Genomic DNA, 27,672 nt, shown 5'->3' with positions numbered 1-27,672 from the left:
TACCTTGAATACCATCTCTCATCCTGAAGGCAACATGAAGATGAAATCCAGCAGCACTCTACTTCCTCATGGTTTGCAGAAATCAGTCCTCAGCGAAGCCCTGGTTTCTACCTCTCAGGAACCAAACCCGAGCACTGCTGCACCCCACTGAAGAGAGACAGGTCACAGCAGGGCCTATCAGCTGAAGTATCTCGAGCCACAGCTACAGAGAACTAGGAAGGGAGAAGCTTCAGGGCGCATACGTATTTTGCTGTTCACCCATCCAGATGCAACACAAGCGTAGTTCCAGAATGCGGTAGTGATACCGCTTCGCATTGTCCCAGTCATTGCCCTCTTCTGGGATCCAGTGGATCCCAGTCCCTCTTCTGTCCAAACACGACCCCAGCCACAACCAAATCAGCGTTCATTTAGAGAAAGCCTGCTGTGCTCACACAGCCTACCATCGCTCCAGTGGGTCAAGAGTTTCAGGAAGAGAATTACCTACAGTCCGCTGTGAAATCTTCACTTACTGATGGGTTTCATTGTCGTGAACTGCATTGGTAATAGCAGTGATATTAGTTGAGGTTTAATTTTACTTGCTCTGGATGAATATAAATGGCAGCTGTCTTAGCAATAAACATCATTATTGGATCTTAATGACCTTATGCAAATCCAACCAATCATCCTAAAGTCACAGCTGCTCAGCCAAGCCAAGCAGAAAATTAAAATATCTTCCATGAAACGACTGAGACACTTTCTCCACCAGGTACTTGGGAGAGAGCGAAATGACTTGATTGGACACAGCAAAACCTGCCTACAAGGATGGATCCTTGTACACCAGACAGTTAAAGATAGAACTGTGCTTCATTTGCAAAACTGAAGTTATGAGCAGTTTGACATCTGTGTCAGTGGTGGGTAGAAATAAAGAAAATCTACCATGATCAGGTAAAATTTAATAGGTTCCCACTGCCTTTTATTTCGTTAAATACAGCCTAAGTTTTACTCGAATCTGAGAAGTCACTGCAGTTAAGGAGATATGTATGTGAATGAGACAGAAATAAAGGGATCCCTACAGTTCCTACACATGGTGTCCCTTAAAACTCATGGAGCTTTTTTGGAATACGAACAAACCTCTGGGGCAGCTCCTTGAAGCCCTTACACCGTTACAAAGATGGGCACCAAACAGAGAGGGCTGCTGCCTGCCACAGAGATGTCTGTGTCTCTCTCACACAGAGCTCTCCTGCAACTGAGCTCTGGCATCTTCCTGGTCACGTACATCTCACAGGGGGTGAACACCGATGGCGCCCAACCTCCCTCACCAGATAAGTCACCAAGCTTCCTCCAGTGCAAGCAGAGGACCATGATAAGCCATGGCTCACTTCTGGCCCCACTCCTTAGGTCCCTCATGCGTCTGTGTGTGGATACGTGTGCAGCTGATGAGTTGCTCCCACGTGTTGGGCAACGGCAGGCAAGGCTCTGAGCCTTTGGAAACTGGTCCAGGCCTAGAGTTGGTGGCTGACCTCGGGGGCAGCTCACACTTCCAGGGACAACTTGCACGCGGGCTGCAAGCCAGATGAATTAAGTGGCTGGTGGCCGCAGCAGACTGCTCTGGACAGTCCACACCTTGAGGAACCCTCTCCTGTCCCATGACCAATGCACCGAGCTGAAACATCCCTCAGAAGACAGCAGCTCAAACCGGAGAAGTTTAAAAGACTCAGATTTTGTGCTACTCCAGCATCTGTCAATCTGTATGGAAAAGCAAGAAAAGTCAAATTCTTTCTGCCTGTCTTGACAGCAGCCTGGGAAATCCTGACTTCTGAGGAGCCAAATATCCAGGATTGCCTTTGGTGAATCTGTCAAGGACCTCACTCTCCGGGACAGCCCTGACAGGGACTGATCTCTCAGGGTTTCTCAATTTCCCTTGACAGGCACAGGCTCTGCCTTTTAACTTTGCCATTTATTATTTTAAGAACTCCTTGCTCAGCTCAGGTAATTACAAGGATCCTGCCACCTGCCTGTTCATCCTCGCTGGTCGTGATATCAATGAAGCATCATATATTAATGTGAGAGAGTGACACTGCCTTATTTGTATTCATCTCTATATTAAATTAGGCTGTAGATCCATCTACGACTTTCAGCAAGAAGCCACTGCAGAGGCTCTGCATGTTTCCTGGGAGACATATCCCCATATGTTATACTAAAGAAGAGAGCTAGCCTGGAGGTGTTCGCCTGGGACTCAAGCAATCCAGTCCTTGTTCTGCCCCCAGCCCTATGGCCTAAGCTCGGGTGAATTAATGAAGCACTCTCCCTTCCTTGTACAGGAGATGAAAGAATTTTTTTTATCCAGCAGCAGCACTGGAGAATAAATGCCCGTGGGACTGCACGGGGCTGTAATCCTTCAGAAATGGGGGACTCACAAATATCACAGATACACACTTACTGAGCTGTTGCACCACGCTCATTTCTCACTCGTACCCACCTCGTTCATGTGCCGCTCTGTATTGACAGAATTTTTCTCTCTGTTTAGGTCTTTTTTGCCCTAGTGTTAATCACCTTACCAGCATCCATTCGTTTTGTTTGCTGCTGCAAACCATTCGTGAACTTGCCCAGCAGTACCTGGAGGCCGCATTTTCACCAGCGTCATTCCCACAGCAAAACACGGGGTTGTGCCTGAGCTAAGAAGCGCAGACTAGAAATCCCGTAGCCAGGCCTGGTTTAGACGGTGGCGAGTTTCTGGTGGCACTTTGACCCACTCCATAATTCAGACACAGAATCAGCCAAGCAGGTCCAGCAGGATCTCAGAAGCTGCCCGTCAGTCCTCAAACACTGCAGGCTCCCAGCCCTCACCAGCGGGACTTTTTTCCTGACGTCTGCCAGCAAGTCTGCCACATGACTTCTGGCCACATCCTTCCACGCCGTGGGCCTTTTGGGGATACTCTTCCGATGCATTTCATACCTTCTCTGAGGTCATTTCGCCTCAATGAAACCTCCCTCACCTTCTCAGTAAAATGTCTCACGAACTGGGCTCGTGATCCTTCCTTGTCACTGAAGAAGGCAAATCCTGCCAGAAGGGACAGCAGTGTTTCTGCTGGCTCCAGAGCAGCCCCTGGGGGACACAGGCGGGGTGGAGGCAGGTTCTCCCTGTCCCAAGGGAGAGCCCCCAGCACCTTGCAGTGTTCAGCCGCCAGGAAAAACAGCAAAGGGAGCGCTAAAGGTGATGTCTGTGATTCAGAGGCTGCAGGCTTTGTGCTGTTTGAAAGGTCATGACCAAACAGATGGGAAATAGCAACTGCGTGTTTAATATTCTGCACACACTTTCTCTCTTGGTGTTAAGTGTATCAGTCCTAGAGCAGTTGTAATGAAGATATAAGGCAGGAAGGAATTTCTGAAAATAATTACCGCTATCTTCCAGCAGCGTTTAGAAAGAGAGGCACTGCCTGACCATCAGGACTTGCAAGTCAATTTTCACAAAAGTCCCCCTGCTTTAGGCACTATTAAATCTTACCTGCAATGAATAAATCGGTCAATCAGAAGCTAATAATCATTAGCTGCAAATCAAATACAGCAGAGATCACAGGGTATACTTTTCCCCCTTGCTGCTCCCCCAGTGATCATCTGCCAGACTCAGATATGAACCTGTGAGTCAATCACGCGTATTCCCACTTTACTGTCCCTGAAGGGAACAGAAACATTGGTGTGAGCAACGTCTCTGGGTGTTTCCTGAGGAGCTGGGGTCTGAAGGCTGCAGGGGCATGAGAAACCACAGCAAAGGGAAAGTTCTCCACGCTGGCTGGAGCAACATGCTCCACAGCTGGGACAACCCCATTGTGCAGGTGAAGGACAGGCGAGGCTGGCTGCCAAACAGCCGGGCAAACACACGAGGGACTATCTCATGACAGCACAGCGGGAGTCCCTCATCCCGTGTCCCCTCCCAGCATGCTGAACCACCCTGCGACAGCTGAAATTTCAGACAGATTCCTGCGTGGAAAGCCACTGCCGCCTGTGCAGCCTTCCTGGAAAGCCAGCAGGCAGTTGACATCAGTGTGGGACTGTGCTGGGACTAACAGCACAGTAGGATGTCCTGGACCGAATGCTAGGAAGCAGACGGGGATGCTTCTATACCCCATGGTGATGTCTCCCCGCTGTTGACATGCTGGGGTCACAGCTGTCTCAATATCCCAGGACACTATGAGTATTCATCTCAGTCCCATGACCATAATCTTCACCGAGTACCTCCTGGCAAAGGCACCAGAGTTCCGCAGCGTAGCATTTGGGTTTGCCAGGGGTTTTGACCAACACAAGTTCAGTCGGGAGGGATGCTTAAAGTGAAACATAAACTATGAGCATGGGGCAGGGCAAAAAAAAAAATCCAGGCCTTAAAATACATGTCTCTCTCAGCTAGTAATTGCCAAGCAGCTCTGATCTAATGGACTCACTAGGAGGAAAGCTTCCTTCCAATTACCAGCCCCCTAATTTTACCACTGGTTAGCCATTCTCTGCAGAGTTCAACCGTCACTCTGGCTCCCGGTCCGTACATTGTGGACCAACTCAATTTATTCTCATTATTTCCCCGAGAATATTTGCTTTTTTAAGCAGCTCTTGATATTTTCATTACTGCGGCAGCAATCCGTCTCTGTGACATTCTCAGAATGGAAACAGTGGACACTCTCCAAACCTCAGGACAAAGCCAAAAATATTTCCCTGCTCAATTGGTATTCATAATTGTCCATGAGTTATTCAGATCATCGTGTCTTTTTAGCTCAGATTCCCGCAGAGCCAAGGCAGCAGGACCCCGAAGACCTGCATTTGCAGACATCTCCCGGACCGCAGGCGATTCTGTGCAGGATTCACAGCAGAATTCAAGGACAGCTATAGACGTGGTACAGGAAGGCATGCACAGGGTAAACATTTCCCATTCTCCCCAGACTGGCCAGTGCTTGTCAGACATAATACCAGCTTCTGTGATTTCCTTGCTTTTACACTACAGATGATTTAAGAAAAAACCCTACCCATGGTAAGTCCACAGTATTGATCTGTGTGTGAATTTTGACAGAGAAAACTTGACCTCAAACGGTGATGGTGTTCAGTGGCAATTAGGGACTAGACTTGATTGCTGATAGGAATCCATTGTCAACTCTTCTGATCGTCTCCTCTATTTGTATTCTACTATTGAATGTAACTCTGTGAAGAAGGTTTTGAAATGCTAATATAAAAAAATCAAAGCAACTTCTATGATGGCCAGGCTCGTCCTGGATCACTCACAGACAGCAATCCTGGCATCCGATCTGCCCATCATACCAGTCCCTATCATATCTTCATGAAGTAAAAGACGGTATTCTATCAGTACCGCCATGCCGTCCCTGGGCCTGAGAGGAGCTTCCCATAAACACCTTACCAATGCCAAACCCTTCCTGTGCCCACACAGCCCATAAATCACTCACTACGTGTTAAGCAGCTGGCCTGCAGCGTCCACACTGCTGGTCCGTCACGGTTTCCTTGTGCTTTCCCATCTGCCTGCCCAATCCCTCCTGTTGTCTCCTGTCATACACTCTGATCAACAGCTTTCAGGCTCAAGAGCTGTGTTCTGGCTCTGTATTTGTGTTAACATACAGTACTGTGGAGTTTTAATCCACAACTGAGACTGCTAGATGCTATCACAACAGCAACACGGACCTTATGAGGAAAAAAAAAATAATAAAAATCATCAGTAGGTCCAGTCTCACTGGCCTCATTGTGCAATTTCTGGTTCAACTTAGATGCGGACGCCAGGCCCCCGACACCACAAAGTCTAGGCTTGCATGCCTCACTGGACAGAAATGATGCAAGCAGCCCTGCTTTAAGCTAAGCATTTATTAGCCACTTTGCTAAACTGGCGCCCAGTGCAGGAATACTGATTTCATGCAGGCTGCTAGCCTAGTTCTGGGAAATAAAGTTACTTCGGGAATGACAAAACGCTTGCAGAGCTCATCAGACCTCTCCAAAAGGAGACCAAAAGGGTTAGGGTGTAATAGGTACCTCTGACAAAGCTTATTCACCATGCACAGGTTGATGCTATGTAGCAACACCGTGGAGCCAAGGCACGACACTCACAGACAACAGGACAAAGTCACCTTCAGTGTTTTCTGGTTAACAGACAGACTGTGTGGTTAACACAGGCCACGTTTGCTCGCACGACGGCTACCAATTTGCCATAAATCCCCAAGTCCCCGATTCCCCAGGTAACATCACTTGTGTTAAAGGGGGAGCTGGAAAGGAATCTAATTTGCTTTGTCACTCAGAGTCGCTCTGTTGTCTGCCAGTGCCAAACATCCCAGTAGGAAAACCCTAAGGAAAAGGAGCACTCTGCTGCTTTTACAGTGGGCGAATGTCCTCCTCGATTGCTGTGACAAAACACAAAGAAAGATGCAAGAGGCAGAGGAACCCACGCAGCTGCCTGCCCAGAGAGTATCAGGGAAGGGAGCCGAGGCAGAGGTAACTTCTGCTGCTGGCCCTGCGGCTGGCAGCACCCTCGTTATTCTGGGGGTGCACGAGGACTTTCCTAGGGCATACAGAAAGGCTGCAGCCTCTCCACTTCGAGGACCCTCAGGCAACATCTCTATTAACTGATGTCTCTGCCCTGAAACTCCATCGACACCTTTCTGCCCTGTCTGCAGTCCAAGCTGCTTACTGAGTGCCCAACTTTCTGTAGGACAGTGGGAATGACACCGCCAGCATCCTCCCGCTGCTCCTCTGCTACTTGGGGTTTCACATACACATGACCATGCCAGCAGCTCTGTGTTCCCATCACGACCATCGCCTTGACTTCTGGGACAAATGTGAGTTCGGTGGAAGTCTCAGCGCTAGATCTTTGTCTGGAAAATTACTGTCCTTTTCTTGCTTTCAAGTCTGCAACACACTTTTATCAGTGAAAAGACCAGGCTTACAGTCACTAGAAAACATTGCCAGCACGAAAAAAACACATAGAATCATAGAATCATAGAATTGCTGAGGTTGGAAGGGACCTTTAAGATCATCAAGTCCAACCTTTAGCCTACCCTGACAAAAGCCACTTCTAAACCATGTCCCTAAGTGCCCCATCTACCCTTTTTTTAAACACCTCCAGGGATGGTGAATCCACCACCTCCCTGGGCAGCCTATTCCAATGTTTAATAACCCTTTCAGTGAAAAAAATGTTTCCTAATATCTAATCTAAACCTCCCCTGATGTAACTTGAACCCGTTTCCCCTCGTCCTATCACATTGTCTACCAGACTACAAGAGCAGCATACAGTCCCAACAGTTGGCATTAAGTTGTCCTTAGATTACTTCTCCACGGTTTTACATGTTTTCCACCGATGGTCACAGACCGACGAATTAAAGAAACAACATTCCAACTCTCCCCTCCCAAAACTCCTCCACAATCCAGAAGAAAGAAAAAAAAGCTGATGAATGCAATCATAAAGCCAAACATCAGTAACGACTCCAGTCTGAACTACTTGTTGTCAGTGAAATTAAAGCTTAAAAGATTAAGATGCATGCAAGCTAACTGCATGACAAAACTACTTTAAAAATAGATTGCAAAAGTCCCAGTCTCTTCAATAAACAATGTTCTACCTAGTTATTAAATCTCTGTTCGCTTTCCTAGTCTCAGCTCTTTGCTGTTTGTAACACTTATTTCTTAGGTATATTTTCACACTGATATGAAACTGAGCTCACATCAGCCGCTGATTCTGAGAGGCATCCCCAGCTTACACAAGGGTTTACTGTAACTTGGACAAAGGAGAGCCTTGAGAGCTTAGTTTATTTCCTCAGGTAAAAGAATACCAGTGGAGCAGAAGGAAGCAGGTCAGATGGGGTCAAGGTAGTCCTTTTTTACTCCAGTGTACTGAAGAATGACACCGGGCCACCAACTAGACCCCTTGACAGAAGAAATACCTGGAAGAGACTCTAAAAAACCAAGAACGTCTCTGGCACAACCCAGCACTCATGGTCCCCTGCTCCACCCAGAGCAGCCTGTCTTGTTCTGGGGAAAGCTGAAACAGAGAACCTAGAACTCAAATGAAAAACACAGCAGTTAAATGGTAATTAACAAATCAAGCTATGCAGACTAAAAACTGCTGTTTAATGCTGGAGCGACTTGCAACTCAAGGTTATACTGCTTTCACTTAAGCACTTTTCACTAACCTCTTCTCATCCCTTCATCCTCTTCTGCAACACTGCAAAAGGCTGCAGTTTAGTGCTGGAGGAGGACAGAGGGGGACTGGATGACATGCAGGAGAGAGCAGCAGAGCTGCAGAATAGAGAAGAATCTGGATGGAGGAATTCTCAAAGCTGAACGAAGTCTGCTTGTGCTGGCTTGAACGAGGGATGAATTAAGCAAGCACTGACTGCTTCCGAGAATCCCACATCCCACATGCCGCCAAGCATGACGAGAGGGCAGCGGAAGGAGGGGAGAATTTGTGAAGCACAAACATGGGAGTCAGAGGAGACAGGGCAGAGAGGCTGAGGCTTGGAGGGGACCCTGGGCTAAGGTCAGTCTCCCCATACGCAGTTGGTTTGCAGTCATGGAAAAGGCCTAATACAATCCATCACAATGCAGACGGCAGGCTCCATGCCTGCATCTCTTCCCTGCTATCTAGCATACATCCCTGCGAAATGTTACTGATGTTTGAAGAGCTGCATCTGCTACCATTTCGTCTCTTGCAGCATTCTCTTACTTTCTCATACCCTCTTTGCCAGTAGAAAGCAAAACAGCCACGGCAGCTAAATAAACAATGTTTGGGTTATGTGACTTAGCTGTACAATTGAAAGAATATGCGTTAGTGTCGCAGGCACGCAGACAACTGAGGGAACAGCTACGGGCACATCCAACCTGCCCTATATCAGCATTTGGGGAAGGAGGACAGTTCTTAATCTATTTCCATATCCTCAAATCTTCTCTGGTTTAGAAGTCGCACCTACTGCCTAGATGAAATAAGGCCAGTCTTCCTCAGTGTGTGTGTGCATGTAAGACATCAGCAGAATATTGCAACAGGATGCAAGAAGAAAGAAGGAAAAGCTTCTAAGGCTCACTGCCCCAGCCAAGTGGGCTGGACTCAGCCATCCGCGAGGGTAAACTTCATCTATCTCTCTAAATATGCCTTGGTCAGAGATTTCAAAACGCATCAGAGGTGGAGTTCTTCAGCTTCCAGAGGCCCACTTTAAGATATTTTAAAAAGAGATCTGATTTTCAGAGTGTGGATGCTAGTTTAGAAAATCCAGCGTTTCCGGGTGGTTTTGGTTTGGCCATCAAAAACACGGGCAGCCTGCGTCGACTGTCACTTTTTGAACAGTGGCCCTCCTGTGCCAAGGATAAAGACCTCAGGAGATTTCATTGCTCATATCAGTGAGAAGAGACAGAAATTGAAAAAAATAACCCTTCCAGTCCAGAATCCTCACCGGTGATCCACAAAGTGTCATCAACACTAATTGGAAGGGAAAATCAAGTCACTTTCAGGCTACTGAAACACACATTTCTTACTTTTTAACAAACCATGGCACAAATATTTTTTACATAATCTAGAACCACCTCGATTCTGAAATTAATAAGAAGCCCCCCAACTCTTAAGCGTCTGATGGGTAGAGGTGTCTCTGACTTATACTGGATTTGAAACTTTTTTACATTTTCAGCACTGTTTAAAAACAAACAAGGCAGAAAATGGGTTTACAATACTTAACGCTAACAGAAATGTTTTTATGATTGTTTAAAGCAATTTTGCTTGCTTGCATTTGTTAATCCTTCCCCAGAGCTTGTAACACACACAACTTCAGCTCTGGGCTGGCGCACGACAGCCACATGGTAAATCTCCCCGATCTGCTGGCATTATTCAAATCAAAATGTTTTCCAGCCCAACTTGGTCCTTTTCTGGCTGGGCCACAAAGCAAAAAGGAGCACGAGGATACATTAAAGCTGATTTTCATCCACATCAACTGGTTTTTAGCATGAGAGTAGCTCTTCAGGAGCATTACAACACTACCACAGCTATTTGGAAGCCCTAACGTGAGGCGTAACAGCAGACGGCACAAACCAGTTGTGTGGCTTTCCGACACCCATCCTGCAAGCAGCTCCGTCTGCAGAAATGAGCTTGGCTGCAATTGCTTGCAGGACTGGGGCTCTAGCTACCAAGGTGATAAATTCCTTAAAATTTCAAAATTAAACACATAAATAAAGAAACGAAGTGGAAGCTTTTCTAATTACTGCCTTGCTTGAGGGCTTCTGGCAGCCTGCTCCCAAGCTCCTTCAGACTGACTGCTCAGCATTAAGCACTGTTTCCCCTTCCCGCAGCACCAGTTCCCAGCAGCATCTTCCCACGTGAGCCAGGGCGAGAGCCAGGCAGCGCTCAGCGGCCGACCAGCGAAACCTGAGCTGGTGCCTGCAGGCAGGGTGGCCAAGATCTCCATGGCTCTTAACACCCATTTCCAGCAGGCTCCGAGCATGGACGGGGAAGCCTCCTACTCCAAAGGCAGGGGTGACGAGCACCACCGGTGTGTGTCGAATCGAGATGCAGCATAGCCTGAGACCTGCTGGGCGACTGGAGAAAGGGGAACATGTGGGCACGTGGGGGCTTCCCATTTTAGACTTGCCATGCTGGGTAAGGGACGCTTGTTATAAGCCTTTTAATGACTTCAGAGATGCAGCCAGAAGGAAGCCTCTCACAGTGGCTGCGACTCTGCTGGGATTATAAACCAGGGATGGTTTGCCAATGACACAAAGCTGGGAGGGGTGGCTGACACACTGGAAGGCTGTGCCGCCATACAGAGAGACCTGGACAGGCTGGAGATCTGGGCAAAGAGGAACCTTATGAAATTCCATAAGGGCAAGTGCAGGGTGCTACACCTGGGGAGGAATAACCCCATGCACCAGTCCAGGTTGGGGGCTGACCTGCTGGAGACCAGCTCAGCTGAAAGAGACCTGGGAGTCCTGGGGGACAACAGGATGACCATGAGCCAGCAATGTGCCCTCGTGGCCAAAAAGGCCAGTGGCATCCTGGGGTGCATCAAGAAGAGTGTGGCCAGCAGGTCGAGGGAGGTCATCCTCCCCCTCTACTCTGCCCTGGTGAGGCTGCATCTGGAGTACTGTGTCCAGTTCTGGGCTCCCCAGATCAAGAAGGACAGGGAACTGCTGGAGAGGGGACAGCAAAGGGCTACCAAGATGATTAGGGGACTGGAACACCTCTCTTATGAAGAAAGGCTGAGGGATTTGGGTCTCTTCAGTCTGGAAAAAAGACGGCTGAGGGGGGACCTTATCAACACTTATAAATACTTCAAGGGTGGGTGTCAGGAGGATGGGGCCAGGCTCTTTTCAGTGGTGCCCAGTGACAGGAAAAGAGGTAATGGGCACAAACTTGAGCATAGGAAGTTCCACCTAAACATGAGGAAGAACAACTTTCCTTTGCGGATGGCAGAGCCCTGGCACAGACTGCCCGGAGAGGTGGTGGAGTCTCCGTCTCTGGAGACATCCAAAACCCACCTGGACACGTTCCTGTGCCACCTGCTCTGGGTGACCCTGCTCTGGCACGGGGGTTGGACTAGATGATCTTCAGAGGTCCCTTCCAACCCTATGGTTCTATGATTCTATGGTGGGATCCTCCAGCCACAGGCAGAGTAAGGGCAGATGTGTCGCAAGCACTCCAGCACAAACTGCCTGTGGGGTACACCAAGTCTGCAGCTGGCAAAGGAGATGAAAACAGCAGAAAATGCGATTGCCCTGGCTCTAGAGCAGGCTCCTTCAGAGGTGCCTACCTGGCATGGATAAAGTTAGCCAGGAGGATTCAGGTCAAGGAGACACAGAGCAGAGGAGTGAGGAGAGGAGAAGTGGGTCTGGGGCAAAGCTGGACGCTTGAGAAACAGCTATGGCGTGGATCCATGATCCAGGGGAAAAATCTTTCTGGAGAAAGCTTTTCTCTCAAGCCTCAAGAAATAGGGAGGGGTCGGGGAGGGCTCAGGAGACAGATCGAACGGAAAGAAACCTGAGTGCCTGGGTGCTTAGAAGGAACATCACTGCGCTAGCAAAAGCAAGCACCAAATGTTAGGAGATGAGGTAGTTAAGTCAGTTGCTTAATTCAGGTCAAGAATGGTCCTAGGGATAAAGCCAGGGCTCATGACAGAGGTGGTTTTGGTGTTCCCTTCCAGAAGGTGGAATATAAGCTGGGACTTCGGAGAAGAAAAGGGACTCATATAGCTAACGCAGCTGAACGCTCCCAAGGAGAGATGGGCTGTACAGACATTGAGATGGCCACTGAAACCAAGGTCATCCCAGCAAGGAAACTCATGCGCAATGCTGAGGTGAGCAGCAGGAGCAGTGGGAGCAGCATCTGGAGCCGGAGGGAGCTGCCCTCTGAACAAAGAACATGCCACAGGATCCTATACGTTCAGGGGAAAAAACAGGCCCGTGTCAGCTCTAATTGGCCCCTAAAATGACAAGTTATTCTTTTGTGTTTAATCTCTCTGTGCTTTGTTTCCCCACCTTTAAAACATCCCTTCATCTCACAGAGGTTTGGGGAAAATTAATTAATTGTTCATCAACTGCTCAGATACAATAGCGATGAGATCGGCAGAAGTTCAAGAGGAAATTAATAATTCTGCCTCTGTAACAGGGCTTGAATAGAGCCTGGTAAATAAGGCAGAAGGGCACACACTGAACAATGAAGAGAAAACAAAATAATGAATAGCTGCTCGTTAAGTGAGCAAAGTCCATTCTGTGCACTAAGGGAGGCAGTGACCCTGTGGAGAAACCAGCATGGGATCCTGTAATTAAAGACTGTATAATAATGCATGAACACCAGGGGGGCAAATTAAGGTTGCACAAGGAACCTCAATGCTGCTGTTTTCTAACTTTTCAGTGTTTGACTTTCAACCTTAACAATGCTCTTTTAAATGCAGTTTTTAGGTGCGTAGTGTCACATAGAGGTGTGGCCCTCACACTTTCCTTCTCCAGTTCCAGCAGTGGGATGTTTACTCTCATTTATTCTGGGAAGCATGCACTTACCAACCATTAAAGGCTTAGAAAAATAATCAATTAAGAGTTGGTGTTCAAGTAAATGCACACCAGCTTTTTGGGGCTGTGGGTTTGTTTCTTTTTTTTAAACAAGGTGCATGTAGCCAAACCCAGTGTTTTCTTAAGCCAAAGAATAATACATCCAACACAGCACGTACATACCACAACCTAATTTAAAAATAAAACATGTCCTGGAGAGAGCTGGTCAGTATTTTTTAATTCAACCTTTTTCCAGTTCAAAAAACAAACAAACAAACAAACAAAAGGCTTTCTCATGATACTGAACAGTTCTGCAAAAATAAAGAGTGCTTATGGAAATGCTGCATTAGTCCCCTCCAGGTTCCAGTTCTGTGTTTCCCAATACAGTGCTCCCGAGTGTTCTGCCACCAGGCAGCTGCCCCATAATCTCCAGGACAGAGAAATTTCCTCCCCCAGCTGTGAGCTGAGCACCCCAGGAGGGGATGAGGCAGCCCTGACACTGAGTTACAGCTTACTGAGCGCCGCTGCCCGTGCTGCTCTCCGGCCGCCTCCTGGACTGCCGGTATCTCCAAGCAACCCAGCGTCTGAACAGCAGCTCATGCCATCAGGCACGGAGCAGCTAGCGGGATCTCAACACGTTACCACAACTGCAGCTGCAAACTGCCCTCATATAAAAGCTCCTGCTGGAACACTGCGGCTACGGCTGGCAGGTGTTACAGGAAAGCAAGGGTGAGATGACCTCCACCCCCTCCGCAAGTCCCCTTGCGGAAATCGGTGGTGTGATCATCTTGAAATTGTCCCTCCTCTGCCAGAGGCATCCCGTGTGTAAAACAGACAGAGGGGGAACAGAGTAACAGCCCTTCTTGCCCGCCCTGGCAATTTGCAGCAGCCACCTCCTGACAGCAGAGCATTTAATGAGGGGTTTTGATGAACACGAAGGCCACATGAGCATCATTGGGTTGCAACTGCCACAGGTGCAGGCTTAATTCTCTGCTTCTCTCCTCCCACCTGACAAACCCGAAAGCCTTCCAGCCTTGAACCGAGATGCCTGAACGTCCGTTTCCAGGGCAGGAGTCCCAGAAAATGGGTCTGTGTTCCTGAGCAGCCTCAGGGGAGATTCACAAGACAGCAAAGTTTGGCTGCTAAATCCCTGCCCATTGACTCACTGGTCTCATCTGAAAATCAGAGGACTTCAGCTGCTGACTCCGCAGGTCTGAGCTCAAAAGAGAAAACGCTGCTCTAACTGCACTGGAGCACAGGAAGCAGCTTAGACCAACAGCCTGCCTCCGGGCTCACCTGGCCCATTACAAGGCAACTCCAAACTGAGATCCAGGTCCTCAGCAGAATTGAAATCCAACTGCCAACAAAATTTGGCACCTATGCTAGTGCGTCTATAGAGACGTTATTGATAATAGAACAAAATTCCTATTAATACTAACACAAAACAAAAAGATGAATCACACCAGTAAAAGTGAATGACTTTTTGGTGAAGGGCTGGGAGTGGAAAAAAATGAAAAGCACAAACCAAACCAGAGTTTTATCTAGAATACTGGAATTATTTAAGCTGAGGTTTCTTATTTGCTCATTTAAATCATGATTCCATGCAGCGATGTCAATCATTCCAGTTCTCACCCACCTTCTGTGGGTTAAACTGCAGCAAATAGAAGTTCAGTGACCTGACGAAACCACACGCAAACCACTAACAGAGTCAGGGAAAACAAAGCTGGGACAAATCAGTCCAAATCTCAGTTCTTGGCTTGAAAGAGGTTTGCAGACCACACTTAGGATGACTTACAGCAGCCCATCCCCACTTTGAACTTCTGACAGCTACCACACCTGGGAGACTGAAGGCATTTACAAGAGCGTTTTGAGAGCTGTGTTACATCCTTCAGAAACACTTCCCATCTGTAAATGGTCTCTTGAGAAGACTGACATTCTCCATCACCCCCCAAAACTCTAGCAAACCCTTTCCACTGTGATTTATAGCCAGTTTTTTAGCAGGTTCGAGGCATGCAATCAATACTATGGAGAGTAAAAATCAGAAGAATTAGCTCCTCTGCCATCATGCTAAACAGTTAATCGTCTTTCTTTGCTTGAAAAAAGCGATCTGAGCAAAAAGTCCTACTTGATTACAGGAGAGCACCTCTGGGGAACACAGCCTCATGCCCTGGGAAAGCTTTGGTCATTTGCATGCTTCCCATGCAAAACAAAGGAGCTTAGGTGGCAAAACGTACCACCATGGGCTTTTCCTGAAGCCCCCCCATAGTGAAAATGTTCACCATCATCCTGAAAAAGTTCATTGCTAATGCAAATAAAATTGGATTACAAACTTTCCCGGGAAAGTCCTATTTCTCTGCATGCTTTCTCATACTGACCAAGTTATACGGGCCCCTTCTCTTAAAGCTCTTCTTCCAGTGCTAGTTATCCCATTGCCCTGTATTGATAATGTTACCCCGCTTCTCCTCTTTACAAATAAGTCTGCACAGTCACATTTCAAAGAACATTTTATGAGATTGCAAAAATACTGGGCATGTTGGCAAGTGCCAAGGTGAATGCAGATTCAGATATTTAATTATACAGTCAATCATGTCTGCAATTCAGACAGCAGGCTCAGCTCTCACAACTTAATTACTTTAATTTCAGATTAATAGCTTGTGTTGTCATAAGCAGTTTGACACGCTGGAAAACAGTCAGAACTTACACTAGGAAGGGATAGCCTCACTGCTAGTGGGGAAAAAAGTTGGGGCATCCTTGGAAATATTCAAAAACCGACTGGACAAGGCCCGGAGCAACCTGATCTGACTTTGAGATCAGCCTTGCTTTGAGCTGGGGGGGTCAACGTAGCAAGGGCTTTGGATCAGAGACCTCCGGAGATCCCTTCCCACATAAACCACTCTGTGGTTACATATAAATAATGAGATAAACTACAAGCAAAGGCTGTATGTTTCTTACACAACTTCGTAAGTCATGCCAGTCACCAACAATGTTGTGCCAGCTCAGCACATGTATCTGAAAACTATCTTACACAAAGACAGCAACTTTTGTGATGCTCCAGCAGTGTCATCATTCTTTCAGAGGCATCGTGCACGGCTCACTGAAGTGCATTTTTACCAGCCAGAGGCACAGACATTTCCCGGTTCCTTTGGTCTAAAAGAGCCAGATACAAACGTCACAACACATTTTTCAATAGCTACCAAGAGGAGGTGTTAAATAATCAACTTTTATTCCTTTGGCCACCCACATATCTTGGGCAGCTTAAAAAGCCTGAGTTGACATTTGCTGTTCTGCTTTTCATTTCAAAAATGCAAGGGGAATAGCGTAGGGCCCTATTAAAAAGAACAAAGCCAGAGAAATTTGTGGCAAGGTTGTGAACCTGGCAGCTGATTTCACAGTACAGCCAAGGCACAGGATGAAGCAAGAACTGTTAGGAATCGTTAAATGCTCTTACCTGTCCTGCAAAAAGCCCACACACGCCAATAATACAGAGAATGTTAAATACAGCCGAGCCTACGATGGTTCCAACGCCTACGTCTCCTTTTGTGATAAAAACACCTGAAAAACAAGTTCAAGGCAAGCTGTGTAAATTGGAAAGAGCAGAATTTTTCCACAAAAAATTGCAGACCTCACACCCCATTAATGAATGTAAAGGCATGTACCACTTCTGCCACTTTTTCTCATATTTAATAGGGCAACTTTGAGAGAAAGGTACTAGGGTGAATAAAGGTGGCAGAACTTGCTTTCTGAGGGGTCCTGGGTAGATTGTCTAATGAAAACCAAATACCTAGACATGTCTAAGTCACCAACCTCCCGGTCTTGCGTTCCAACATTATGGTAATACACATCACAAAAGACAGCAAACTCTGTGGGAGCAGCTGGTGGGACACAGACCTTATCGCTCTCTACAGCTACCTGAAAGGAGGTTGTAGAGAGGTGGGGATCGGTCTCTTCTCCCAAGTCACAGGCGACAGGACAAGAGGAAAAGGCCTCAAGTTGCACCCGGGGACGTTTAGGTCAGATATTAGGAAAAATTTCTTCATCGAAAGGGGTGTCATCAAGCACTGGAACAGGCTGCCCAGGGAAGTGGCTGAGTCACCGTTCCTGGAGGTGTTTAGAAGACGTGTAGATGTAGTGCTGAGGGAGGTGGTTTAGTGGTGGACCTGGAAGTGCTAGGTTACTGGTTGGACTTGATCTTAAAGGTCTCTTCCAACCAAAATGATTCTATGACACAAATCTGCAGGAAAACACCCCATAACACATCCCCTCACCAGTACTCTGCTCTTCCCCATATCCTCATCCCTACTGGCTTCAGTAGGCAAGCAGAAGCTTGGGCTGGAGCCGATTCAGAGCTGCCTGGTGACCAGCTACTTGCAAGCTGAATGATGTCTCTCAGGATGAGTTATGGGGCTACATTAGAAGCTCCTTTCAGAGCTCTTCTGTCAAATTTGGTTAAAATTGGCCAATGAGGTTAATGGTGAGGGAGACGAACTGACAGACACATGCATCATGGTACTGCACAAAATTCTTTCCTTAGGAAGTCAGCCTAAAAATAACACCCCATCTCCTGCTAGCTGTCAGCCTGTTTAAATTCACCACTTGCTTTTAAGGTTCCAATAGTATTTAACTGGCCAGTGTAGTTTAGATATTTTTTTCCACTTTATCCTTTTCTCAGAAACATATTACACAGAAGCAGTCACCCACCAAGTGACACTCAGTATCCAGTGGATTACACCACAGCAAGATAATGATCTGACCGTTCGGGCTTCTCTAAGCCGCCTGAAGGAATCTGGTTTTATTTTCACCCTGCTACTGCGCTATCCTTAACTGGAATACAACCGCAACTTGGTCCAATTTAAGTTCCTACATTTTGAGGCTTTGCTTGGGTAATTGGAACTCTCTGCAGAGTATGTAGCTTCACGTGAATTAATTTGTGCTCTGCATCTGACAGCTGTGACTGAAATAGAAGTATCTTCTAGAGAAAGTATCTAAGCTGAGAATAATTCTCCTCCGTGATGGAAAGCCCACCTTAACCTCCCAACCGCTGCTCTGACGATCACCTACCAATAGAGATGTGGATGAGTAAAACTGCAAGACTTCCCCCTTGCGCCAGGTAGCATACGTACAGTATCATTTTATAACAGCCGACTGCAGTCCCCTCTTAGCCAAAGGCTGTTGAAAGACCACATGAGTTTCCTGGGTTTCACACACTTAAGGACTGTTGAATCCCTTGGTCACACCTCCCATAAGCAGAGAGTTGCTTTGGTAGCGTGATGCTCTGACCAATTTGTTTCTGTGACAAAGCATTTCAAATCCTCTTTTTGTCCCCACTCTGGCTTTCCCCAGAGGGAAACGGTGTTAGAAGACTAACCAGAGTGGAGGTGATGGCAGAGAACCTGCAGCTGAGGACACACGAAGAGTTCGCCTGGGTACCAACCCAAGAGGCTGGAGGTGCATCCTTTCACGCTACGTCCTAGAGACGGCGCGGCAGCTAGCATAGGAGGGCGGATAGGAGGGGAGAAGGCTGCACGGGCAGAGAGCAGCGCTGTGCAGTGCGGCTGTGCTACAGCGGGGCAGATTAATGGACAGTTAAGGTGAACCGCCTACTGGCCCTGGTTTGACGGGGTCAGATCAAACCACTTCCAAGGCAGCCCTGCTGTGGGATAACGGCACTTTTTTCAGAGCTGCTTCACCTAGCAAGGATTCCCCACAATTAGTCCTATGTGTGCCCACGAGGGAAGGGCCAGGTATTACAACGAATGTTACCGGCACTTAGCAATCCCGTTTCAACTCTGAAAAACAGCCAGGGAAACGCGGAGGTTTCAAGAAGCAGCAGCAGGTTAGTTACCTATGACAGATGTAAACAACTCAGGAGCAGAGCTTCCCGCTGCCATGAAAGTTGCCCCAGCCACATCTTCGCTAAGATGCAAGCGCTGCAGAAAAACACATCAGAGTCATCGATTACAACACTGAGAGGCTGAAGGAATTCAACTAGAAATGTTAAACTGTCCACCTAGAGCGGGAAACTGCCAATAAGTATACAGTTTTATGTTAATAAAGTTTAAGTATAGGGGGAAAAGTCATCACGGGCACTAGCTACTTAAATTGGCATCTCCTTGTAGAGAGGGCAGGTTGTGGCTGTGATACCCTTTACAGAGGAGAGAAAGAGCCGTACTCTGGACAACAGCGAAGCAGTCTCACCAGTCATGGCTCTTTGCCTCCTCCATGACCCCAAGAATACACACCTTGGCCTGTGTGTATACACCTACACAATCTCATCTACTTTGGCCTGTAAAGGGCAGGACTGGAGCTCAGGCATGGTTCACCTCTAGCTGCCTTCCCTGCTATCGTTTCAGCCTTGGATGTTTCTCTCTTCATTCCCTTTGACTTGGATCACCATCGATGATACTTACCTCCTACAGCCTTCCCCTGGCAGTGCCCAGGGACTATCTAAACCCGGGATTTCTGGAAGGGAAAGGAACCACTACTCCATGAAAACTTCATCAGCATATGCTGTTTCCAAAGATTTACTTGGTTAATTACTTCCTTTATGTTTTCTGCATTCCCATTGCTCCATCTGCACAAGTCACTGTTCAGCAAACGCGACAAGGCTGTTAAAGACCACATGCCTTGCTGGCACCTTCCGTGGTTTAATGAGTAGCTAAAAAAAGCCACCCCCTGCATACGGCCATAAACTGCTGAGCTGTTACTACACAAAGCTGGCTTGCTCGCACGCGTGCGAGTCAGCGGCTGCCACTGTACAAGCAAGGGGAAGACAGCCGAGGGTGGTGGGGACGTTTCCCTAGCAGAACCGGCTGTTTGAAGCTTCCCTCTCCTCTCTGTAGCGGTGCAGGGTTTCTCTGCAACTTTATTGTTACCAAAGTACATTTTCGCAGAGGCAGGATTGCAGGAATCCTCCCACCAAGCTTATCTGGATTGAAGATCCCGCAAAAGATATTCTAGGCCTGTAAGAGTAGGTAACTCTAACCCCTCATCATACCTATACAACAAAAAATCTTGTACATACGTTATGGGGACTAGGGAAAAGGAAAAGATGTGCCCCCACTGCAAACCCTTTTTAAGCAGAAGACCACGACATCGTTGCAGTGCTATAAAAGCTTGTGGAACCTGATTAAACACAGCTTTATAGAAAATTATTTTAAAATAGGATTGAAACCATTGTCGAAGAAGTTCATAGGACCAGAAGTAGATCCCCAAAGGCCATTTGCTTCTGCAGGATTCTCTATGGAAATATAGAGACAGTCATCCTCCAAGAGTCAGTCGGCAACTCGATGGTGCCTTTGGACAGAAAAGACCATCAGCCAAAGAAACCAGCTGTGCCAACTTTCTGTGGGCATGTTTCAATTTAAAGCTATAGTAGGTTCCCTCGAGGACAGTTCCTAGATAATTTACGGCAACGCATATGTTGATTAACACAATAGAGCAGAGAATACAGCACACTATGTAGGAGGCAAAAATGTATTCTCTGGTATTTGCAGACAAATGTTTGCAATTGACATATGACGTTAGTTGCGTCACGTAAACACTCTGAAAGACCAATAACAGAGAATAGCCGGGCAAATGCAAGTACAAGCTGTTTTAGAAAACAAATGAAAATCAGGGCTTTATTGTAAGTACATCTGAACTAAGGCAGAATGTGAATGTCTACCATAGCAAGCGTTCTGGAACAAATTCTCACCTCAACACACACATTTGGGAGCACAAATGCCTTGTTGGTTTAACTCAACGACCGCTTTCCAAACCAGATGAAGCTAAGCCAGAAAAAGGGCATTTGTTTTAGAATTAGTGCATCTAAACTGTAAGCAACCGTAGAATAACTATTGGTTGATCTCCAAGACCAAAAAAGCCTTCAAGGCAGGAGGTTTAAATTCTTTTGTGCTGGATACGACAGTAGGTGGTAGTCGGATTACTGATGGTAGATCTTAGGTCAGCAGCAAGTCATTACCATTTACGGTTGTTTGCATGCTAAGCGCATTGCCTGTCCTGCCATACCCAGTACAACCTCTCAGACGTGAGTTCCTGCCAAGGGGCTCTCCCCCTGCTCCTTCTCTGTCTCATGATTATTTTTTGTGAGTTAACAAACAAGTCGACACCCTTGAAAACATCACCGGTCTTAACTCATCAGGTGATGGAGAAGGACTCAGGCGGTCTTCTCCCTCACGAAGCAGCCCTGGCTCTCCAAGTCAGCCTACTCATTTCACAGGGTCTTTTATGTGGGGAGAGTATTGGTTGGTGTGAGCAATGGTGGTAGCATCGTCTGTCATCGAGCAGCGACAAAACCTTTCCTTTCCTAGAAAAATAGGCAAGAGTGGATACGACCAAAGGCTGCAAAGGCCTTTGCGAAGTGACCCGAGCCTTTTCCCATGCATTCTTGAGTGCTAACATCAAGGACAAACCATGAAAAGCTGGATGTTTTGAAGACAAGCCATTCTGGACAGATAAAATCCAAAGCAGTTGGATCAAGAAACAGGAATGTGTATTTCTTTTGCTATCATGTAATTACAGAACTGCTTAATTATGCATAAAATACATAAATACAAGGACTTGAATGCCCCTAAAGGTCACCTATGGGGCGAGAAAAATCTTTTTTGGGAGATAATCAAGTAGGAGCAACAGGAATAGCAAAATTCTGATCCATTTATATAACCCATTTTGATAATCTCTAATGACACAGGACAGTACTTTCAGTTACTTTCTCTGGACAGTAACTTCTTAACACAATATGCTAGATCTAGCATCCTATCGCTAAACTGTTTCTTTCACACACAATTGAATAAAACCTGTTATTATCATCTCGTTTTTTGGTGGTGTTGGGTAACACAACAGTTCAGAACTGCTAAAGCATGAGTTGTTACGTATCATTGAGAAGACAACAAATAACCAGAAAGTAAAGATCTGGTCAAGTGAAAGTAGCCTTCTAGGACCCAGGGGCTTGTAAATACTATGCTAAAGTGACACGGGGACGTTACTTGCTTTTTAGACGTTAGGTGTCTGTACAAATCCAAACACATCTGAGAATTTGTCAGAAGAACAAACAGCACCATAATTCTGACACTTGTACCTCTAGAACCAACGTTTCGGGGCAGGTGGAGAGAGGCACAGCTCCTGCACCTAGAGAAAGCTAACGACAGTAAAAAAGGAGAGGGACTTCTCCAGCCTGCGAGCCTCTCATTTACGATAACTAAGTTTACCACCAGTACAGTTAGAAACGGTTAACATTGTGCATAGTATTTCCTCTCGTGATTTGCAAGCACAGTCAAGGACCAACACTTCTACTGACCAGCGCAGAAAACTGACAGAAAACTGCACTGGTGCAGAGAAGCGATGGAGCTTGTCCAAGGTCACTCCGAGAGTCCACGGCAGAGCTGTAACAGGCGCTAGTTCTCCACAGACCCAGATCAGACCCCTGTGCCATAAGCAAGGCCACTAATCAAAATACACTCATAGATGAGATTTATTGAGTGCTCGGTCAAGAAAAATAATAACCAATCGTCTGGCTCGACCTGTGTCCCTTCTGGGTGGCAGGCCTGCCCTCAGGCATGTCGACGGCTCCCCAATATACAAGCCTGTCCCGGACACTGCTTACTCGGTTCAGGTTTCGTTCCTCTACAGTGACCTGAGCTGGCCTTCTTAAGGCCCACGTTTCCCAGCAGGGTTCCGTTGCTCGGGAGAGGGGAGGTTAAATAACTCAGCATGTTGACGTCTCCAGCATCTCCCATCCCCACTTGCACATCAACACCTCTGTTCCCTCTGCCTGAACCTCGCAGTGGCTTTCCCTAGACTCGGCCCTAGAGAGTGCAGGAACTCTGCAGGACAGAAGCTCCTGCCCTCTGTTGTCGCCCTTCAGTTACCTGAATACTTATGCACCAAAAGAGTGGGATTTCCTGGGGACTTTCTTTTTTTGATGATGCAAAAAAGGCCTGTATGGCAGGGTGCTGAACTACAAATATCAGGTTAGTTTAGAGACAGCTTCCATCAGAGCTGTCGGCACAAATGATCTCTCCTCCCGCCTCCCACACCTCCTCCAAGGGCCAGGCACAGCCTGGACCACGATGAGTGACACTTATTGCTGGGCAGATCGGCAGGCGTCTCCTCCAGCTGACAGAGATGTCTAACTGGCAAGACCAAACCATATTTTCCACATGCAAAGATTTCATTGCCCAAGACTGACATTGGAGGGGGCTCGCAGCCACTTCGGACACATGGTGGGTGTTCACCCTGTAGCTGTCTGAGCTGATTTAGGCTAAAATGTACTTCTTGTCTTCTAAAATTTCAGCACGCCAACCTTAGCGAAAGAGGGGCAGAGTCCCTTGGAATTGCTGGAAGTGTTCAAGTGCTTCTTTACAGTTGACCTAGCTGTCCCTGCTGCTGTACAACTTATACCAACACAACACAAGGTATGAAACTCATGACTTTGAAGGCAGGATACAAGATCCATGATTTCTACTGGGGTAATCACCAGAGGTTTTAATTTATATCATTTAAGGGTAGGGCCTAGTGTTTTTGGAGAGACACCTGCAAAGACACACAGATGTGAGGCAATAGCAGCTATCACAGTGTGAACGGTGGGAGCACCTGGAGAGCCGTCAGCTCCTGCGCTGGGCACCGCACAAGCAAAGCCGAAAAGCCCCGGGAAGCGAGCACGCTGCACATCTGTAGCATCCTGAACCTAAAACCAAGTCTTCACTTCCAACCAAAGTCCAAGCAGCCAAACCCAGCTCTGGTGTGGGTCTGCTCGGGGCAGTCCTGCCCTGGCTAGGCAGCACTCCCTGGTGGGGCTGCCCTGGGAGCCCGTAAGCCCCGGCGTGAACACACCAGCGGCATGCAGGTCCTCATCAGAGCAGGAGGGAGGCGCATTCCACCGGTCCCACAGGGCCAGGACCACATGCAGGGGCAGGACCCAGCTCTCAGACAGCCAGCTGAGAGCTTGGCATCTCTCCTTCCCCTCGATGGTTTTTTCTTTCTGTTTTTTTTTTAAATACCAACGCATCTAAACTCCTCGTGCGTTTTTTCTTTCCCAGCCTGACGCTTGGGATGTTTCTAAGTTTTAAGTTAAAGCTATACGAAACTCAGAAACACCTCATGGATCAAAACTGCCATGCAAAACTCAGGAAATAAAAAAGTTATCACCTTCCAAGTCCCAGGATAACCGAGTGACATGCCTGAAGCCATAACTGAACTAAAGCGCTGTCCCCTACATGGGCAACGAACAACGTCCCAGCACTCTCACAGTCTCTGACGGCTGGATCCTACCTCAAGGGCAGGGTTTCTCAGCTGGAGAGGTGGGAGCACGTCAAGAGGCAAGCCGCAGAGCACAGAACAAGCCTAACAAGCTCTGCTGGGCTTATTACCTGGAAACTGGTGCTGCAGCTAGCACCACCAGGGAGCCGGCAGCGTGGGTCTGAGTTCGGGAATCGCTGCTCTAGAGAAAGCGTTTTTCACTACGTTATAAACTGCCTCCGTTTTTAAGAAGTGCTATGATGCGTATATAGGAATTGTTAGTTGAGAGGCAACTGCTAGCGTTAAGAGGGAGCATCAGCCAAGTTTACCCACCAGCAGACTCCCAGCCCATCTCCTGCGAGTGAGAACACGAAGCTGAGCCAACGCACACACGCGGTGTTGGGCAACTAAACGAGAAGCATGGGGAACGCTCTAAGACAAGAGTAAACACAGTATCATCACGTTCAGAGGCTCTCAAGGAGAACTGCTGCTAAAGCAGCACACAAGCTTAAGTAACATCTTCTAATACTTACTTCGCAAATCTTTTCCAACGAAGGGACAAAGAAATCATCGCAGACAATTGCCAAAGCATAAAACATATACACGGCCTGCAAAAGAAAAGAGAAAATGTTGAGTCTGGAGACTGTCAAGCAGAAACAAACTGCAGCATCCCAACACACCTTAGGTTTGTTTCCGTATATGCTTTAAAAAAAAATAAAATTCTCTTGCAAGAAGAATTCATGGGGCTTTCTGGGATTTAATGGAAAGATAACGAAGTATTCTGTGATTAAGTATTTATCCAAAAGTTCTTACAAGCTGTCAACATTTTATCATCATCATAAAGACTACTTCTTTTTTTTAAAAAAAATTCTCTGGATATTGCTAAGCTACACTTAAATATTTTTGCCTTCTTTTTTTTCCCCCTGTTGCACAGCACGAGGATTTTTTATGATTGCATTCTGTGGAAATTTAAACCCTAGAGAAGTAAATTTTGGAATGCTAGTGTTTTGAAAAAGGGGAGAGGAGCTTGTTTTCTGCGACTGAAGCGCCCTGCCATGTCATCTGGGATCCCAGTGATAATTCTTGCTAAACTCCACATAGGAACAACTTCCAAATGACTGAAACCCAAGGGGAAACACAAGACTTGAAAGGACACCTAGCGAATCAACTCTTCAATTTCATCTGTATTTCTGTAGTATTAAATAGAAAGACATTTCCGTATTATTAAACAGAACATGCTAGGGCCTGATTTCTATCCTAACGGGCAAATGGCACAGCGCGGCTTACATCCCTGCAGCTAAGCTCTCGTCCTCCCCGAAGTGGGTGACCTGGTCCGTATTGCCCAGAGGGAAGGATCTCTATCCCCTGCCTCGACTCACGTCCTGGCACTGGATAGGAAAATGCTCGTTGGCATAGGGGGAAAACCAGGTGAAAAGCGTGCCAGTTACCTAACAGAGCACACCATCACAGCCAGGCTTGCGCCCGTATTCCAGCCTGCTCTGGTTTACTGGCGTAGACGTATCGGGGGCCACCCAGGCTACTCTGGCACCACCTTACACAAACTTAGACCTGTGGTAAAGAACAGAGCCAGTAATACAGAGAGCCAGAGGAATAAGGGCATCACCCAAACAGGGTAGCCCTGCCCGCGTTTCCCAGAGGACACGCTGCAGAGAGGAGAGCCGTTCCTGGAGTGCCGTAGCAAAGTTTTAAAGCCAAGTGTTCCGTGCAGCAGGGGACGTGGGAGAGAAGAGGAGATGACTGCACCCTCTGAAGACCTGCAAGACAGGCCAGCGCTCAGCCCTTGCAGCACTCCTTGGTGTCAGGTATGGAGCCCATCTATTACAGCTGGCATCCCCGTACAAACTAGAAAACAATCTGTCTGCATGTGCTACCAAAAACCTGCCACGGAGAGAGCCTACGTTACCATCTTGGATCTCATTCCCAGCAAACTACAGTAGTGGCAAAGGTTTATTTATTGCTATGTACTTGTGAAAGCACGCATGCACGAGAGAGATCCTTAAATTTTGGGCATGTGAACAGAGAGGCGAGGCTCAGGGCATGAACCTGGAAGAAACTGCACTGCAGCAGCTGAGCACAAACCAGCTGTGTCCAAAAAGAGAGGATATGAAAGGCTGCACACGGTCAGACAGGAGAGATGAACACCTGAGCTCTCCCTCTCCAATTCCCCCTCTGGGAGTCCGCTGGCCACCTCTGTCAGGGGCAGGACCCTGCGAGGGGCTGCACCCTGTGCTCAGGCCAGCAGGCTCACCGCTCCCGTGCGTCGAAGGAAATGATGTCCCCCCCATCACCCGTGTCACCGCAGACGGAGAAACACACGCTGCTCCAGAGCAGTGCCTACCATTAACCATAACAGCAAACTGAGCATCACCACCGGGTTTGCGTGGGGCACGGCCCAGCCCAGCCCGAGGGCTGGCTTACAGCATCACAGTCCCACAGCGGCGTCTGCATTCCCGTCCTGCCCTGAGCTTACACCCCTTGTCTGACTTGATCACGTAAATCCTCCTCACAGTGGAAACATACACCTCCATAACATTTTGCTAGGTTTTCAGTTTCAGGTCACAACAACCCCATGCAGCGCTACAGGATTGGGGCAGAGTGGCTTGAAAGCAGCCCGGCAGAAAAGGACCTGGGGGTGTTGGTTGACAGCCGGCTGAATATGAGCCAGCAGTGTGCCCAGGTGGCCAAGAAGGCCAACAGCATCCTAGCCTGTATCAGGAACAGTGTGGTGAGCCGGTCCAGGGAAGTGATCATCCCCCTGTACTCGGCACTGGTGAGGCCCCACCTCGAGTACTGCGTTCAGTTTTGGGCCCCTCGCCCAAAGGGAGACATTGAAGTGCTGGAGCGTGTCCAGAGAAGGGCTACAAAGCTGGTGAGGGGTCTGGAGGACAAACCTTATGAAGAATGACTGAGGGAGCTGGGGTTGTTTAGCCTGGAGAAGAGGAGGCTGAGGGGAGACCTTATCACCCTCCACAACTACCTGAAAGGAGGTTGTAGAGAGATGGGGGCTGACCTCTTCTCCCTGGTGACAAGTGATAAGACGAGAGGAAACGGGTTCAAGTTATGTCAGGGGAGGTTTAGATTGGATATTAGGAAACATTTTTTCACTGAAAGGGTTATTAAACATTGGAATAGGCTGCCCAGGGAGGTGGTGGATTCACCATCCCTGGAGGTGTTTAAAAAAAGGGTAGATGGGGCACTTAGGGACATGGTTTAGAAGTGGCTTTTGTCAGGGTAGGTTAAAGGTTGGACTTGATGATCTTAAAGGTCCCTTCCAACCTCAGCAATTCTATGATTCTATGATTCTATATCGTTGGGATATTTTGCTTTTTCTTAAAGATAGAGCTTCTCACCTGTAGAGCTACCTGTACTGTGCTTTCAAGCAAACAGCCCAAGAAAGAAGGAGGTTTTGGCATCTGGTCCAATAAAGCAAGCGAGCATGCATCA

General features: G+C 47.5%; 1 protein-coding gene across 3 annotated transcripts in view; it reads right to left on the bottom strand.

The window, feature by feature from the left end:
- The window catches only part of SLC24A3 (solute carrier family 24 member 3), a 179,470-nt gene that overhangs the window by 38,682 nt on the left and 113,116 nt on the right, over positions 1–27,672 (bottom strand). For all 3 annotated transcript variants that reach the window (XM_074578694.1, XM_074578692.1, XM_074578693.1), the window contains exons 4-6: positions 24,741–24,815; positions 18,815–18,899; positions 16,421–16,524 (exon numbers count right to left, since the gene is read on the bottom strand). In XM_074578694.1, the coding sequence (XP_074434795.1) occupies positions 16,421–16,524; positions 18,815–18,899; positions 24,741–24,806 (255 nt within the window). In that variant the 5' untranslated portion in view covers positions 24,807–24,815. The remainder of the gene's footprint in view (positions 1–16,420; positions 16,525–18,814; positions 18,900–24,740; positions 24,816–27,672) is intronic.

This window comes from Larus michahellis, chromosome 3 (assembly GCF_964199755.1).
Source record: "Larus michahellis chromosome 3, bLarMic1.1, whole genome shotgun sequence".
NCBI classification, from domain to species: Eukaryota; Metazoa; Chordata; class Aves; order Charadriiformes; family Laridae; genus Larus; species Larus michahellis.
The sequence above is the reverse complement of the archived record's forward strand: the minus strand, read 5'-3'. Positions and strand labels throughout refer to the sequence as shown.